This window comes from Aspergillus glaucus, assembly GCF_001890805.1.
Source record: "Aspergillus glaucus CBS 516.65 unplaced genomic scaffold ASPGLscaffold_1, whole genome shotgun sequence".
Lineage (NCBI taxonomy): Eukaryota > Fungi > Ascomycota > Eurotiomycetes > Eurotiales > Aspergillaceae > Aspergillus > Aspergillus glaucus.
Genome location: NW_019170453.1, coordinates 680,836 through 695,266, shown reverse-complemented (window position 1 = coordinate 695,266; position 14,431 = coordinate 680,836). Strand labels below are relative to the sequence as shown.

Here is a 14,431-nt window from a genome sequence, read left to right as displayed (position 1 = left end):
CGCGGCAGAATGTCACCGCCCGAGTCGCCATAACAAACATTCATTTCACTAACTAGTTACTCCGTATGTAAATAGATATGGTTACCAATTTCAACTGGCCAATATCTACAATTAATACCATGTCCAACCAAATCATTAACACAATCCCTCCAACGCCATGCTAGCCCACTAATTCGGGGCTGATATCCACTAATGTCCGGGGAATTAAAAGATCGTAATCGTCATACTCGTAATTAGGTGTACAATTGAATGTAGAGGTGGAAATCAAGAGTTTTGGTGAGAAGCCGCAGTTGTGTCCGGGGCGCTGTTGCCGTTGTTGCTGGAATGCTCGGCGGGCTGTTCGGCAGGATGTTCTGGGGCGTGTTCCGAGGCGTGCTCTGGGGCATGCTCTGGGGCATGCTCTGCTTGCTCCTCTCTCGGTCGAGGCATGGTAGGTGTCGTTGGCGTCAAATCGCCAATGGGACTCGCAACATCGACCTGAATAGTGGGTAGAAGGGAGAGTTGAGGCAGTTGCGGAGGCCGACTTCTCTCCGTATTCTGATCCGTCTCGTTATTTTGGTTGCTTTGTGCTGTCTCGTCCCGTTCCTCTCTTCTCTCGTTTTCATTCGAACCCGTGGTCTGCCTAGCCTCTCCCGTTAGATTCCTGCTCCCTCGCGCATCCGGCCCGAACTGCATCACGACCGGGCTTGAATACGCAGGCGCCTCTCCCCAGTCCAAGAAATCGTATTCCGGAGGAGGCGGAGCACCGGTAGTATCGACACCGGTAGTTTCCGGCTCCTCTTCCGGAATGGACTCAGGGCGGCTATTCGAGCGAGAACGCGCGGAATACATGGACTGTCGCTGAGACGCCACAGGAGTCAACGTATCTCCATCCGAAGTAACAGACGACCCCGAGACAAGAGAAGAGTATGATTCACCACGGTAGTGCGTAAGTTCACCCGTAGAACCATCCCCCGAGCTCTGCAGCAGAGGGCGGTTGTCAGAATCAGTCGAATTGTTCCTTAGACGCGAACCATCATGTCGCACGCGACCCAAAGCAGCGTAGCTCACACTGGCGATTCGCCTATCCCGACCACGGCTCTGACTCTCTGCCAGGTGTGTCGCGGCCGACTGGTTGCGGCTATTACTGTTTCCTCTGTTCCCCCGAGCCTCCGAGCGACTGCGATCGCGGATGGTACTCTGCAAGCGAAGTTCCTCCAGACGAATATAATCGCCCCGTTGCCGGGCATCCCGACGGGCCTGTCGTCGAGCCTCACGCTCAGCATGTTCCTGCCGCCGCTGCACTCGAATCTGGTACAGCCCTTCCATGAGTTCCTCTCTCCGCACTTCCTCCTCCTCAGCAGTCTCGGGGAACTCCACAACAACATCCATACCCTCCCGTTCACCTTCGCGGGCGATAATCTGTTCTTCCGGCTTGGGAGCCGCCGAGTACGGCGGTAGCGTAATCACCGATCGAACCGAGGTCTCACGACGGACTCCATTCGTAGCATTATCAGTCGTGTTCATCTCCGATCCACCACTACGACCCGAGCCGTGGTATGCCGTGTCATTAGCCTGATTGGACGACGATCCGTTCGACAACTGGCCGTACGAGCGTCCAGCATTCCATCGATTCCATTTATCTTTGAGGCGTTTTCCGGGGAGGTATTTGGGAGAGCAGTTCATTCGACGGAGGGTGCGGAGGATGAAGAAAAGGATTACGCCGACGGTGATGGCGAAGACGATAACCGCAGCGACCTACAGAGTAGACAGAGTCAGCTTCATCATCACGATATCGAATACAACAAAGAAACATACAATAATAGCAGCATTCGTCCTTGCCGACGTCCCACCCGAATTATCTTTCCCTGAATCTTTATTTCCCGGATCTGGACTATCCTGGCTGTCGGGTCCTGCACTCGCATCCCCCGGAGGACCCTGCCGGGCCTCCAACCATTGAAAATGGGGAGGAATATACATATTCAAATCCCTTTAACTGCTTCCAGGCAGTGGTGAAAAAAAAGGCCTCCCAAATCCTGGGTGACAGAGCATGCAGACCGGCTGTAAGCAGATGGAGACTTGCCGCTGACAGTTGTATGTCCGCAGGATGGCAGATGATGCGGAGAGAGCGGGAAAAAAAAAAAAAAAAAAAGAGGCGATGCAGGAATAAGGCAGAAGAATAATGGACTGATATGTAAATAATGCCAGCTAAGAGGACAAGAGGAAGATGACATGCGATGACAGAAGAGAGAAAGAACCGAAGAAAGAAAGAAAAGAAAAGAAGAGACGTAACCGTGGATCCCGGCTTTACAGGAACCAGCCACAGGATTTTGCCATAATATGAGTAGTGTGTACTTGTACAGTATGCACGTAGGATACAGAGTGTATAAGTGTGCAGAATAGGAGTGCGATATATTGAGAAATCAAATAAGGATGTAAAATAACAGGACACCACTTGAAACAACGAGCATTCTCCCGATTCATCGTTCTTTGAGAATCTCCTCGAGTGTTTATTTTTAGAACAGCGCTTCGTACCTGTATGTACTCTGTACTTTATGTGAATATTCCTATTGAGGTATTGCAGTACAATAGACAATAGGAAGAATAATAGATCAGGCAGATGTATATTATCGATATTCACTATCGTTATGGAGTATGCATTGGAATGCTTCAACTACAAGAATCCGGGGTATGGAATGCTAATTACGCACTAGATGCCTCAGGCCACAACGCCAACGCCTCTATCAACCATAGACAAAGATGAAAAAATTACATACACTCCTCCACCAACGCCCTCAGCCTCCCCCCATCCCGTCTGACAAGCACCCCATATCCTCCGTGCTCGACTAAACACCCCTGCTCTAGCACCACCACCTGATCCGCAATCTCCATCATCTCCCGCGCATGCGTAATAATAACTACCGTCAACCCTAGCCTCGCCTTGACCAATTTACTAACCGTTTGTCGGATTACTTCCGTGCTTGTCGGGTCCAGGGCCGAAGTTGCTTCGTCGAGGACGAGGATCTGTGGTCGTCGGACTAGAGCTCGCGCGATGACTAGACGCTGTGCTTGTCCACCTGAAAGTCCGACGCCGCCGTCGCCGATTTCAGTGAGGTAGCCTGATGACAGGGAGGTGATAAAGTCGTCGACTCCGGCGGCTTGTGCTGCAGCGTGGACGTTGCGCATGCTTCGGAGGGGAGAGTTTGTGTCGAGGCCGTAGCTGATGTTTTCTTGGATCGTGCCGGGGAAGATGGTGGGTTGTTGGGAGACGATTGAGATTAATGAGCGGATGGTTGGTGTATGTAGACGGCGGATGTCGATGCCTCCTAGAGAAATTGCTGGGAGGTTGCTGGTGGATGGTGGTGATTCGTAGAGAGACAGTAATAAGGATGCGATGGTCGATTTGCCCGATCCGGAACGTCCGACTATCGCTGTGCATGAGTCTTTGGGGATTGTGAATGAGATATCCCGTAGCACGAGAGTGTCATCGCGTGATGGATAGCGGAAGTTCAGTCCAGTAATTGTCACAGGAGCTGCCCGGGAGATGCCCATGCTGCCCTTGTGTTCATGCGATACACCTTCCGGGAGGCTTGCAAGACGCAAGAGTTGCGCTGCCATGTCGCGTGAGGTACCGATTTGGGGGACTATTAACATGTCAGCGATGAACAGATGAAAAAGGCAAACAAGATACTCACTCCATGATAACACGGTGCCCGCATATCCAATACTGAACAGCAGCATCGAAAACGTCGTCATGATCTCTTTGACCGTAAACTCTGCTGAAGACACAAGAATAGCTCCATAGTAGAATATCAAAGCTGTATCACATCAGCAGAGCCCTGGAAACTCAAGAAATATCCATCACTCACCACTGACAAACATAATAGTTGACTCCGCAAGCCCAAACAAAACCCCAGTATATCCAGCCCTCTTCAACCCCATCTTCATACAGCTCCTTGCAGCCTTGATATGCTTTTTATGGAAGAACGACTCAAGCGTCAACGTCCTCACCGTCTTAACCTCCGAAAAAGTCTCCACAAAAACCTCCCCCGCAACCCTCCCAGCCTCATTACACCTCTTCTCCCAATACCCACTCGTCCCCTCAAACCCCCTCGTAATAGCATAAATAACAGGCCCACACGCAAGCGTCACAAGCGTCAATTTCCAACAAGAAACCAGACTCCATATAACAGCCAGCACGGTAATCGTAGCAGCCACCAACACAAAACCCGCAAAACGGCCAACCAAGTTCCGCATGTCTTCTCCATTTTGATCCAGACACGCAACGAGTTTGGAGGGGGCATTGGTTTCGTCTTCGAACCATTGTTTTGGTTGGTCGAGGACGCAGCGGAGGGCTTTCTTGCGGAGAGAGTCGACCCAGGCTTCACCGCAGAATTCTAGGAGGTAGTGCATGAAGTAGGAGACGGTTGCGTCGCCGATGGCGATTCCGAGGACGGCGAGAGACCATCGCGTGGCGCTGGTGTGTTTGTCGTAGAAGGTTCCGAAGAGTTCGGACATGCAGTATGAGAAGAGTGGTGTTGCGCTTGCGTGGCCGAGGGCACAGACGAAGCCTATTAATAAGAGCAGTCGCTGCCAGCTGGTCAGGTTTGGGATTATGGTTTTCATGATCCCGTAGACAGATGTCTCGTGTTGCTGCTTCGAGAGGCGTTCCGGCTTCGTTTGACTTCCGTAAGGGTTAATTGACTGTCGACGGTTCGTCGCCTCTATAGGATGGAAAGGAGCGACTGAAAGACGACGGTCCTGTATGTCCATAAGAACCGACCTCTGTTTGTTGACGCGAGCTCTGTCAAGTCGACGCATTGGAATCCCGGGCTGATCAAGAAGATCCTCGTCTTCAAAACCGCCGTTTCGGGTGGGACTTGGTAGCAGCTCTTGGAAGATCGATTTCCGATGCTGCATGTAGGGCGCGGTGGGTGACTTCAGCGGAAGATCAGGTATATTCTCGCTCCTCTCATGTGCACTCTCTGCCACCAAGGTATCATCATCCGAGGTATCATCCGCAGAGTCGTGGTGGGCTGAATCATGCATCGTCTCTTGTGATGTCTTTGCAGCGAAGGGGTCGCTTTCTGTGCCCTTCTCCAATGCGCTTCTGTACCCCGACTGCACGACAGAGCCATGCTCCATAACATATACAAAGTCATCGTCTTGGATCTGGGCCACATCGTGTGTGATGACAATTGTCGTTTTTCCTTTGCGCCATTTCCGGATTGCCTTCATGACTGCAGTGCGGTTGGCGCTGTCCAGAGCGCTCGTCGGTTCGTCCAGAATGAGAATCGGGGTGTCCCTTAGCCGTGCTCTTGCAATAGCGACTCGCTGTCTCTGTCCTCCGCTCAAGAAGCCCCCACCATTACCGACACAAGTATCAATACCGCGAGGCATGTTATCAATCGTACTCTGAAGCATCGCCATATCAACACAATCTTGCACATCATCATCACTGACTGGTTCGCCTTCTCGACGTCCGAACCCGATGTTTGTGAGGATTGACTCGTTGAAGAGCACGCTATTTTGTTCAAGGAGGGTTATGTTGTTTCGGATCCAGCTTATGCTGAGCGACTCAATCGGATTGCCATCGATGTGGATTTCACCAGATGTCGAGGGGTAGAATCGCATGAGGAGTTGTCCAAGGGTGCTTTTGCCAGAGCCGCTTTTTCCAATCACGAATGTTGTCTCGCCGGCTGGGAAGAAGAAATTGGCTGACTTTAAGACTGGCCTTTCGGGTTGTGATGCATATGCGAAGGACGCCTAGGTAGTCAGCTTCTAATCGCAAAACGATCATGTTTGATTAAAAGAGAGGGCTTACATTGTTCACTTCGATATCACCTTCACAATACTGCGGATACGACGCACCCTTCGTCTCATCCGAGGGCTCATCCGTCTGATAATTCAAAGTCCCCATCAACGCCGCAGCAGCAACCTTACCCTTCTCCAACACAATAGCCTGCGGAAGCCCAAGCTCAATCGACTGGGCAGCTATCAAACACGCCCAGAACGTCCGCAGAACCTCACCAGCCGACAGTTTACCAGAAATGGCCAGGGAGCTCCCGTACCAGAATCCCTGCACAAACATACCGAACATCATCAACCGTATTGTCGCTATTTGGAGAGAGTTGATGCGCGCATGTCTCAGGTAATGCATCGCGGCTTTGTCGATTCGGAAGGAAAAGTTGCGGAGTTCGACTGATTGTGCGTTCAGGCATTTGACCGTATCGATGGACGTGATGGCACTGTTGCCGATCTTGGAGGCGGTTGTGAGTTCGCTTTGCTGGGCTTCGATGCTGGGTTTCATTTTGGTTGAGAGGAAGGCGACGATAGCGGAGAACACGGGGATTCCAACCAGGGTGACCAACGAGAGGTTCCAGGATGTATAGAGCGCTAGTACCAGCGATGCGATGGTTCGGAAGGCATACTGCAAAACGATGCCTAGAGGTTGCGAGGTTGCCATCTGTAGATCATGTATCTGGCTATCTTGGTGTTAGTCACATCCATACTGTCGAAACCGGGATAACTCACGCTTGAAGACAAGACAAGAAGGCCGCAGTACCATTCTCCTGCCCCTCGAACCATTCAATCTCCCTCTCCAACAGTCCCTGAAAAATCTCACCACGAGCACTAGCCGCCTGCTGTTCCCCGAAAACAATGAAGAAAAGAAAATAACACCCATTCAGAACCCAATTAGCAACACCAAGACCCGCCAGTTGTACACAGCCAGACACAACCTGGTCAAGCAGCGTCTGGCTCGAAACAGTGCCTGCACCAAACAGCATGAACGCGTTGAAAAGATTTCCTAGAACGACTGCAAAGAGGGGCATGATGATACCAGCGAGGAGGGCGAGAAATGTCGCCAACGCCAGCGTTAGGACATGGTTTGCGGTCGTGAAGTTGAATAGGGACATCCATCCGTTTCGGTGTTGGCATCTTCGTTCCGGGCGACAGGCGTAGGTGCCTTTGGTAGGCGAGGGTTTGGAGCCCATTGCTGGATTTGCCCGTTACTGCTTGTCAATAGCAATGTCGCAGAAGAGCATCTAGATAGTGTCTGGTAGAGTCGAGTGGAATGGTAAATATATGAGAGATGAACCTACAGCCATAGTGTTATCGAAGACGCTGATGGGTGAATCAACAACTTCCTGATGCGGTAATATTCATGAAATTCTCAGCCTAGAAGAACAATATGATCTTCGTAGTAGTATTGTCGTGATTTTGGTACAGATTGTGGAGCATTTTCTTTGTTCATTTTCTCCTGCAGTGGTATTCAAAGACGGAACAAAGAGTGATGCTTCGACGGCACGTGGTAGAAGCAGCAGAACACGAGTTTAGTCTAATTAGGCGTATAACGGTCAGAATGAGTTGTGTTAAGATGGTTGATATAGAGAGATCACTTTTCCGAAATTGCTCCGATTCCGGGAAACATATTTTCGGGTCCCAATATCAACTTCACGGGGATTTCATTCAATTCTTTACAATCATGTTCAGGCTTCCTCGTCACTCTTGTCTCCTGAAATAACAAGCAAGACAAGAATGCAGAATAATAGCCCAGTTATCCGATCCTTCCAATGCCCGACTAACGTACTCTTTCTTTTCTGCTTTCAACATGACTACGCTATTACTCCTGCTGACTGCGGTACCTGTACTCATATACTATTTCGTTTCCAACCACTACGCACTCGCTGCTAGGCTTTTCCTCTACCAGTTCGTTTGTGGTGATTGAGCTGTGGAACGAATTGTCACGGTCTGCAGTGCCGGGAGTCAATTACAGTGCATGGCTGAAGTGTTCACCTACGCTCTTGGACTACTGCTGGTAATCGGGGCAACCGAGTATCGAGTCCGGGTTGCCATTCGATGGGCAAGGTCTAGAATAAGGGGCGATAGTGAGGCAGTGGCCGACGTTGGTAGCCATGAAAAGGAGGATGTCTCCAGGTCAAAGCATGAATCATAGCATGAAATGAAATTGGATGGTAGGGAGAGACCGAAGTCCTAGCTCGTCTTAACGATCAACCCTGCTGCAAAATACTGGATGTCGTCAAAGACTGGCCGGCTACCCTCGCAACAGGAAGAAGCGACATATTGGAGCATATGACGATACAACGGAAGTTCCAGTCTGTATCTTCAACAAGAACAACAAATGAGCATCACTATTTGCCAGTATGGTATTCCTAGTATACAACTTCCGGGCTAGACCATCAGAAACATCTGGTCAAACCCAATCACTTCCCACTTGCCAGTTTCCGTGTTAAGAGTAAGATTGGAATGCTTCACCTCTCCATCCCGGAAGTACCCAGCCTCCACCTCCTCTCCTCCAGCAACAGATCTCGCGAGATGGTTCTCCCCAGTCTTGACGGTAAAGTTGGCAAGAGGAAGATCCCATCCATTACGGCTGGCCACAGTAGGACACCCGAAATACTCAGCCTGCACTTCATTCTGCGTAACATGCAGCTCATAGCAACCGCGGTAGTATCCCTCAGTCCATCTCATCTCCTCGTTCTTCTTGTACGTGGCTGCCTCAGCTTCGGCACTGCTAATAGTGCCCCCGAAATCTTCGCTGGACACTGCTGTTCCGGCGAATTCGACGCCAACGGCGCCCTTGCCAGTGGTGCTGTCGTAGGACTTTTCACCAATCCAGGCGAGGTCGCTGACCCAGTTTGTGTGCGTGTCACCAGCGAGCATGATGTTGTTTCCGATGTTGTTGTCGTACAGGTGTTTGAGTGTGCGGTTGTAGTGTGCGCGATAGCCCTGTCACAAGTCATTAGCAATCAGAAAACATTTTGAACGGGGAGGGTCTGCCATACATCCCAAGAGTCCAGGCTAACGGTAACCCCACCGTCAACTTCCTGTTCAAGACGAGAGAATTTGAGCTGGCTACCAATTACTCGCCATGTGGTGCCTCGGCTGGCGGAGTCGGATAAGTGTCTGTAGAACCAGTTTTCCTGGCGAGCTCCCATGAGCGATCTTCCGGTGTCATTTTGAATCCGTTCGATGTATTCGTCGTTCCAGCCTATACGATTATCAGCAATTGATGGACTTAGCGATGATTTGCATGAGTTCCTACCGAGAGATGTGATACTGCGGTCATAGTTCCTCGTATCCAGCATTATCAGATCCATCAAGTTACCCATCTGGAAGGAGCGCCAGATGCGGAGGCCATCGTCCATGTCGACCTGGCTGCTTCCTGTTAGCTTATCCATCACATTCGTTGACGGAGTAAGGCATACCGAATTGGCATCCACTCAAAGTACGCCCGACGGCATCCATCTTGCGCTGGTCAATGCTGACCTTGGGTCCAACGTTCAAGAAGGAATCTTCGGTGTTGTTCAGTCCGCTGAATCCATCTCTGTAGCCGTTGTTGGCGATTTCTACACATCGTTAGCAAGTGACCATCTTATACCAGAAATATTGGGATATTCACCGTGGTCATCCCAGACCGGAATCCAAGCAAAATTCTGGTGCGATGTAGCCAGGTCGAGATCAGTGCGATACTAGAGTCACCTTGTTAGCAGTTTTCGTCAAATGGAACAAACTCACTATACCTGTCCCAGACGCGCCCGATAATCATGCAGAGTGAAGATCTCATGCCTAGGGCTATGAACTCGCTCGATCTCAGCTGCATCGGGTCCGTATTCGTAAATGTAGTCGCCGAGGTGAACCTGATGCAGTTAGCCATCTTACTATATTCGAGTGAAGGGTGCTATAGGCATACCACATAGTCAACGTTATCCTTTCTCACAACATTTCCATACGAGTTGAAATACCCATTCGCTATCAATTGTTAGCTTGTCACAAGAAATGCAATAAAGAGTAGGTCTACGAGACTACGTACGCCACTGGCTGCAAGAATGGACCGCGAGCTTGATCTCCTCCGTGTCGCCATCCGCAGCAGGAGCAGTCTTGGTCCTTCCAAGGGGACTGGAAACATCGGAGTCACAACTCACAGACGTTGAATTGGTAGTAATATGTGGTGAACGGATCAAGTCCCTTGGCTTCGACCTGTTATCGCAGTTAGACCCAATCTTTTCTCAAATATCCCATGACATACCTTCACCGTATAATCAATATCACTACTCGTCCACACCGTCCCCTGATCAACCACCTTTTTCTTCCCCTCCTCATCAAACACCCGATATTTCACACAAACCGGATGCGCAGAAGCCCTCACATACCCCTCCGTCTCATGGTCATACAACGGCACATCCCCAGAAACAGTAACATCGCTCTCATCAGACTCCATACTCGGCGCCACGCGCGTCCACAAAACCACGCTGTCAGCATAGGGATCACCCGACGCCACGCCGTGGGTGAAATTCAACTGGGAGGGTTCGTAGGGGGCTTCATCGCGCTTGGAGAGGCTTCGGGCTGTAACTTTTTCGAGATCGATTCCTAGGCGCGCGTGGCGAAGGGATGGGCTGCGGTAGTTGAGGTTTCCGGTGTAGCTTGCCAATGCCTGGGATGACAGGGCGAGGAGTGGGATTAGATACCCAGCGAAGACCATTGTCGCGGATTTGGTCTTCTGGTTTCTTTTCCTGCTTTGTTGGGAGGTGAGGTTGCCATTTTTGATTCTTTATAGATATAGTCGTTGTATTATCTTGGCCAGAATGGAGACAATGGCGTCGGGTCGTCTACAACCTTTTGGATAGATGTCTGTAGAATCCATAGCCAATAGTGAATAACCGATTTACCACATGTCAGTCAACTAACTAGAGACAGATCCCATATGCCATAAACCTCCCCGACAATTTGCTATAGCCCAAATGGAGAGATTGGGACATTAGGGTTCCGTGCCTGGATGCCGGGATGCCGGGATGGACGGTGACCTTGGCTAATCTTGGCCCGGGCTATGTAATTTAACGAACTACCAATCCACGAATGCTATCAAGCCCCGTGAAGCTACAAGTTTATAGAAACTGTTAAATAGACGAGCCAAAAGGTATAGGTACGGGATAGCGTTCATTCCATGTTCTTTCGTTAAGCGAGCGGGTGGATGCTCAATCACTCTCAGAGAACCCCCGACTCCGAATTTCCTATATAGGTATAGACGTCATTATATTTGTTTCCGAGCGTATTGCAATGCATTGCTCCACCGGGGCAGAAACGGAATGGCAAGTTAAAAGATGTTAGCAAAGTTGGTATATGATAGCGATGTATGTACATGTTCCGATGATTCCGCGAGAAGCAACGTCAGATTTCCGAAAACCAAACCGTTTCCTCTCATATTCCCCTTTTTTATTCTTTTTTATGCCACAGCGAAAGCAATCCCATGCATTATGATGCACGATGCGCGGAATGGTCGATATGCGCAGCACTCGGAAGGAAATTGTTGTCCATAAAATATATTGGGGTCTCGGAAATCAAACTCGATTGGTCCGATCTATATTGCCGTCTAATATCGAATCGTTCAACGTAAATCCGCTATCGTTGGACAATTCCGTGTCCAATGTGCTATGTATGAGCGAAACCGCGTTTCATGGGTGGCTCCTAGTGGTGAGGACAAAGGAAAGCGTCGCGTCGGTTACGAGCTAGCCTTCTGCGCCTTCTCGTAGACCCAGTCGTTCAGACCAGCGCGGTTTCTAATCAAATTATGTCAGAATACCAGCTCTACTCTCCATGTCAGAATCGAACAAAGAACATACCTCGCAATCTCAACAGCGTAGAACTGCATACGAACACCTTTATTCACCCAACCATGTCAGCCACCTACTATCCTCCCTTCAAGTATTTACCGGGACAGTATCTTACCGAAAATAGTAGTATCCTGATCATACTCGTACTTGGGGTTCGTCCGGATAATCGTGCCAAAGTTGAAGTCGTGAATCGTCTTCTCATACTTCATCATCCAGTTGCGCCACTTCTCCTTGCCGGCCTTGCTCTTCATCTCGTCCTCGATGAGGGTCGCCGCGGGGTCGAAGTCGGGGAATTCTTCCTTGAAGTGTGCGTAGATCTCGTCGTCCATCTTGGTCAAGCGGAGCTTCGAGCCGGGGACCTTTTCGAGGATGGCCCAGTATGTCATGAGGTGTTCGACGGCTGTGGATGTGTGAGCTGGAATTTTGGGATATCAATGATCGCAGAGATGAGAGACTGACCCTTGACTGCGAACTGCTTCTCCATCTGTACAGGAAGCGATTATTAGTATCTTTCAAGCGATGTCGCATGCAGTCAACGACTCACATCCTCCAGGTTCTGCGCCTGCTCTGGGTCAAAAGGCTTCGACATTTTGGCTGGTGTGTGTGCTAAACTTTTCTAAGAGATTCGTAAAAATATTTGCAATAGAACCGCTTTGCACGTATGGCAACAGTAGTGTTGTGTCTTGAATATGCCCCGCGATCAGTTTTTTTCGTGAGCGGAGATTTTTGCGCTGCCCGCCCTGAGCCCCGCCGGAGTTGGGCGGTACATCATTTACTAATGGAGCATCTATGAGGTTCTATATAGTAGTAGAAGCGTCGAGATATAACGCGATATGTGCATTCAGATAGGTCGATTATCTATTACAAAGCTGGCAATATGGTCGAGATCCAATATAACACAAAGCACAAAGTGACAGAGACTGGGTGTTCCAATACCAAAGACATCGGGCTCTGTGGACATAGACCCCTAGAACCTAGGTTTATTCGTCGTCGGAATCAGACAACTCTTCAAATCTTCCTTCCTGTTGCGCCACCCGGACAGGATTCTCCACGTTCAAGATTCCGTTTGCTCTAGCCCTGCATGGTGTCAGCAACTGTTATTCCATAAAAGGGTGTTAACTCGGCATACCTCTCAAAAAGCACAAAGAGTCTTTCCGCTTCCCTCTCCTTCTCTTCTCTGGTCATAGGCGGCCCCGTGTCCTGCGGCTCTGCGGACCACTTCTGGCCAGTAATCGGGTTGATTTCTGGATTCAGTCCACCCGACTCTCCCTCTCCGCCCATCTTGGGAACTTCCATGCCACGAGTTGCCAGGAATCCAGAGGCATATCCGTACCCAATGTTCTTCGTGAGGGTCTCGGCATCCCTGTCTGAAAGAACGAACATGAGCTCAAAGATAAGTATTCTCAACTGCGAATAAGGTGAGTTTGTGGTTTTCAGCAGTTTGGAAGAGAGTGTGTCTGATTGCCCTATTGGCTGGCTTCGGTCCTCGTTTTCGGGTAAAAGAAGCTGCTTCATATGTTCGCGAGGGCCGTCTGGTGCTCTCTCGCAGATCACAGTGAGGGTGTAGAGGAGTGGGATTGCTCTCGGTTCGAGTTCAGCTGGGCCGTAGACAGACATGGTTTTATCCAGAACTTTGATCAGTTTGTCAACGATCCCATTCTCATTAGTCGTTGGGAAGAGAATGCTGTCTTCTAGCTGCTTGACCTTCCCCCCTTCATGGTCAAGTGCCGAAATACAATTGATCAGTTGACCAACGACTTCATCCAACGGCTTAGCGGGAATATCAGCACGACTGAGGATCGTAAACATATGAGGGAGCGATGGCGAGAAAGTTTCGGCCATTTCAGCACTGCGTGAGGCAATCAGGTAGGTCAATTTCAGGGTATCAGTCAAAGCCAACTCGTCCATCTGAGAGAGGACCGCTTTCCCTGACTCGGGAAATTGGGCTGTATGTCGGGAAATTTGCTACAGCTGTCAGTGCCACGCTACTGCATGTTACAACGGCCGACTCACATAATTGAGATTTATTCCCAGTGCATGTCCGTCAACAAGCTTCTCGACATCCATCGTAGTCCTGTCTGAAGAAAAAAATAAAATCCGACTGGCCATCATTTCATCATCTGAGACATCACACTGGCCTTGGTATCAGCATCATGACGCTAATCATAGTAACTCTGCGCATACCTTGAGACCCTCTGAAAGCCTACTAGCGTATCCAGTGTCTACAAAGACCTGACGCATGTTCGGGTTCAACAGGAGAGCATTCGCGACACAGCGCAAAGCAGACCGGCGAACGTCGGCGGTTTCCCCGTCCACGCCGTATTTCATCAGAACTCCTAAACCCTGCTGCCGTCAGAAAAGGATCACCTGGAACACATCAGCTATTACTTACATCCTTGGAATAGATCGGATCAGCATCTTTGGGGTTTGTGCCATGTTGCCGTAGCTCTAGGAGAGTCTGCACTCTTCCTGCGTTAAGAAACCCGGTGTTAGAATAGCACACATAGTTCCTCTTTTCTGAACATACGTTGAGTCGTCAAAGTACTCTCCTTCAAGTCCTTCTCGAGAGACGCCAGTAACTGAGTAACTTTCTGCAGCTTGGCTGTATAGAAACTCCGGTATTAATACTCCGCATGATATGAATGTGGCATGTCAGTCTGCCGTACCTGCGCCTTGAAGCATCCCAAATTGCATCATCTTTCGCGATAAAGCCCGTCGTTCAAGATTCGATGTATTCAGCGGTCAACTCTTTTTCTGGAAGACCCCTGGTATGCGGAATAAGGACAAGATGGCGGAGATAGCATCGGAGCCCCACCGGA

General features: G+C 49.9%; 6 protein-coding genes across 6 annotated transcripts; 1 reads left to right on the top strand and 5 right to left on the bottom strand.

Moving 5' to 3' along the window:
• Positions 1-45: 45 nt before the first annotated feature.
• On the bottom strand, positions 46-2,122 carry ASPGLDRAFT_213929 (uncharacterized protein). The gene is made up of 2 exons (XM_022543088.1): positions 1,798-2,122; positions 46-1,737 (listed from the first exon to the last, which is right to left on the bottom strand). Exons 1-2 carry the CDS (start codon positions 1,957-1,959, stop codon positions 265-267), a joined length of 1,635 nt encoding a protein of 544 aa, XP_022405875.1. The 5' UTR covers positions 1,960-2,122; the 3' UTR covers positions 46-264.
• A 626-nt stretch (positions 2,123-2,748) lies between these two features.
• On the bottom strand, positions 2,749-6,896 carry ASPGLDRAFT_116245 (ABC transporter ATP-binding protein; the record flags this gene model as incomplete). The annotated part of the gene is made up of 5 exons (XM_022539754.1): positions 2,749-3,623; positions 3,675-3,797; positions 3,849-5,745; positions 5,804-6,464; positions 6,514-6,896. 5 exons carry the CDS (start codon positions 6,894-6,896, stop codon positions 2,749-2,751), a joined length of 3,939 nt encoding a protein of 1,312 aa, XP_022405874.1.
• An 830-nt stretch (positions 6,897-7,726) lies between these two features.
• On the top strand, positions 7,727-7,959 carry ASPGLDRAFT_41153 (uncharacterized protein). Its single transcript, XM_022545350.1, has one exon. It carries the CDS (start codon positions 7,760-7,762, stop codon positions 7,934-7,936), a length of 177 nt encoding a protein of 58 aa, XP_022405873.1. The 5' UTR covers positions 7,727-7,759; the 3' UTR covers positions 7,937-7,959.
• Positions 7,960-8,062: 103 nt separating this feature from the next.
• Positions 8,063-10,483, bottom strand: ASPGLDRAFT_70984 (alkaline phosphatase D family protein; the record flags this gene model as incomplete). The annotated part of the gene is made up of 10 exons (XM_022549528.1): positions 8,063-8,730; positions 8,787-8,992; positions 9,047-9,166; positions 9,210-9,350; positions 9,404-9,473; positions 9,525-9,641; positions 9,695-9,753; positions 9,815-9,881; positions 9,931-9,981; positions 10,031-10,483. 10 exons carry the CDS (start codon positions 10,481-10,483, stop codon positions 8,173-8,175), a joined length of 1,842 nt encoding a protein of 613 aa, XP_022405872.1. The 3' UTR covers positions 8,063-8,172.
• A 1,017-nt stretch (positions 10,484-11,500) lies between these two features.
• On the bottom strand, positions 11,501-12,201 carry ASPGLDRAFT_115194 (polysaccharide biosynthesis domain-containing protein; the record flags this gene model as incomplete). The annotated part of the gene is made up of 5 exons (XM_022539667.1): positions 11,501-11,558; positions 11,622-11,658; positions 11,728-12,012; positions 12,072-12,096; positions 12,157-12,201. The coding sequence occupies 5 exons, from the start codon at positions 12,199-12,201 to the stop codon at positions 11,501-11,503; spliced, it is 450 nt and encodes a 149-aa protein (XP_022405871.1).
• Positions 12,202-12,592: 391 nt separating this feature from the next.
• ASPGLDRAFT_62766 (synembryn) lies at positions 12,593-14,306 on the bottom strand (the record flags this gene model as incomplete). The annotated part of the gene is made up of 7 exons (XM_022548574.1): positions 12,593-12,689; positions 12,742-13,577; positions 13,626-13,745; positions 13,797-13,955; positions 14,005-14,081; positions 14,140-14,214; positions 14,279-14,306. The coding sequence occupies 7 exons, from the start codon at positions 14,304-14,306 to the stop codon at positions 12,593-12,595; spliced, it is 1,392 nt and encodes a 463-aa protein (XP_022405870.1).
• Positions 14,307-14,431: the final 125 nt, after the last annotated feature.

Excerpts from the sequence above, each read along its gene's own strand:
- ASPGLDRAFT_41153 (XM_022545350.1), top strand. The coding sequence starts at position 7,760 with ATGGCTGAAGTGTTCACCTACGCTCTTGGACTACTGCTGGTAATCGGG.
- ASPGLDRAFT_213929 (XM_022543088.1), bottom strand. The coding sequence starts at position 1,959 with ATGTATATTCCTCCCCATTTTCAATGGTTGGAGGCCCGGCAGGGTCCT. Across the intron at positions 1,738-1,797 it reads GGACGAATGCTGCTATTATT|GTCGCTGCGGTTATCGTCTT; the intron begins GTATGTTTCTTT and ends TCTACTCTGTAG.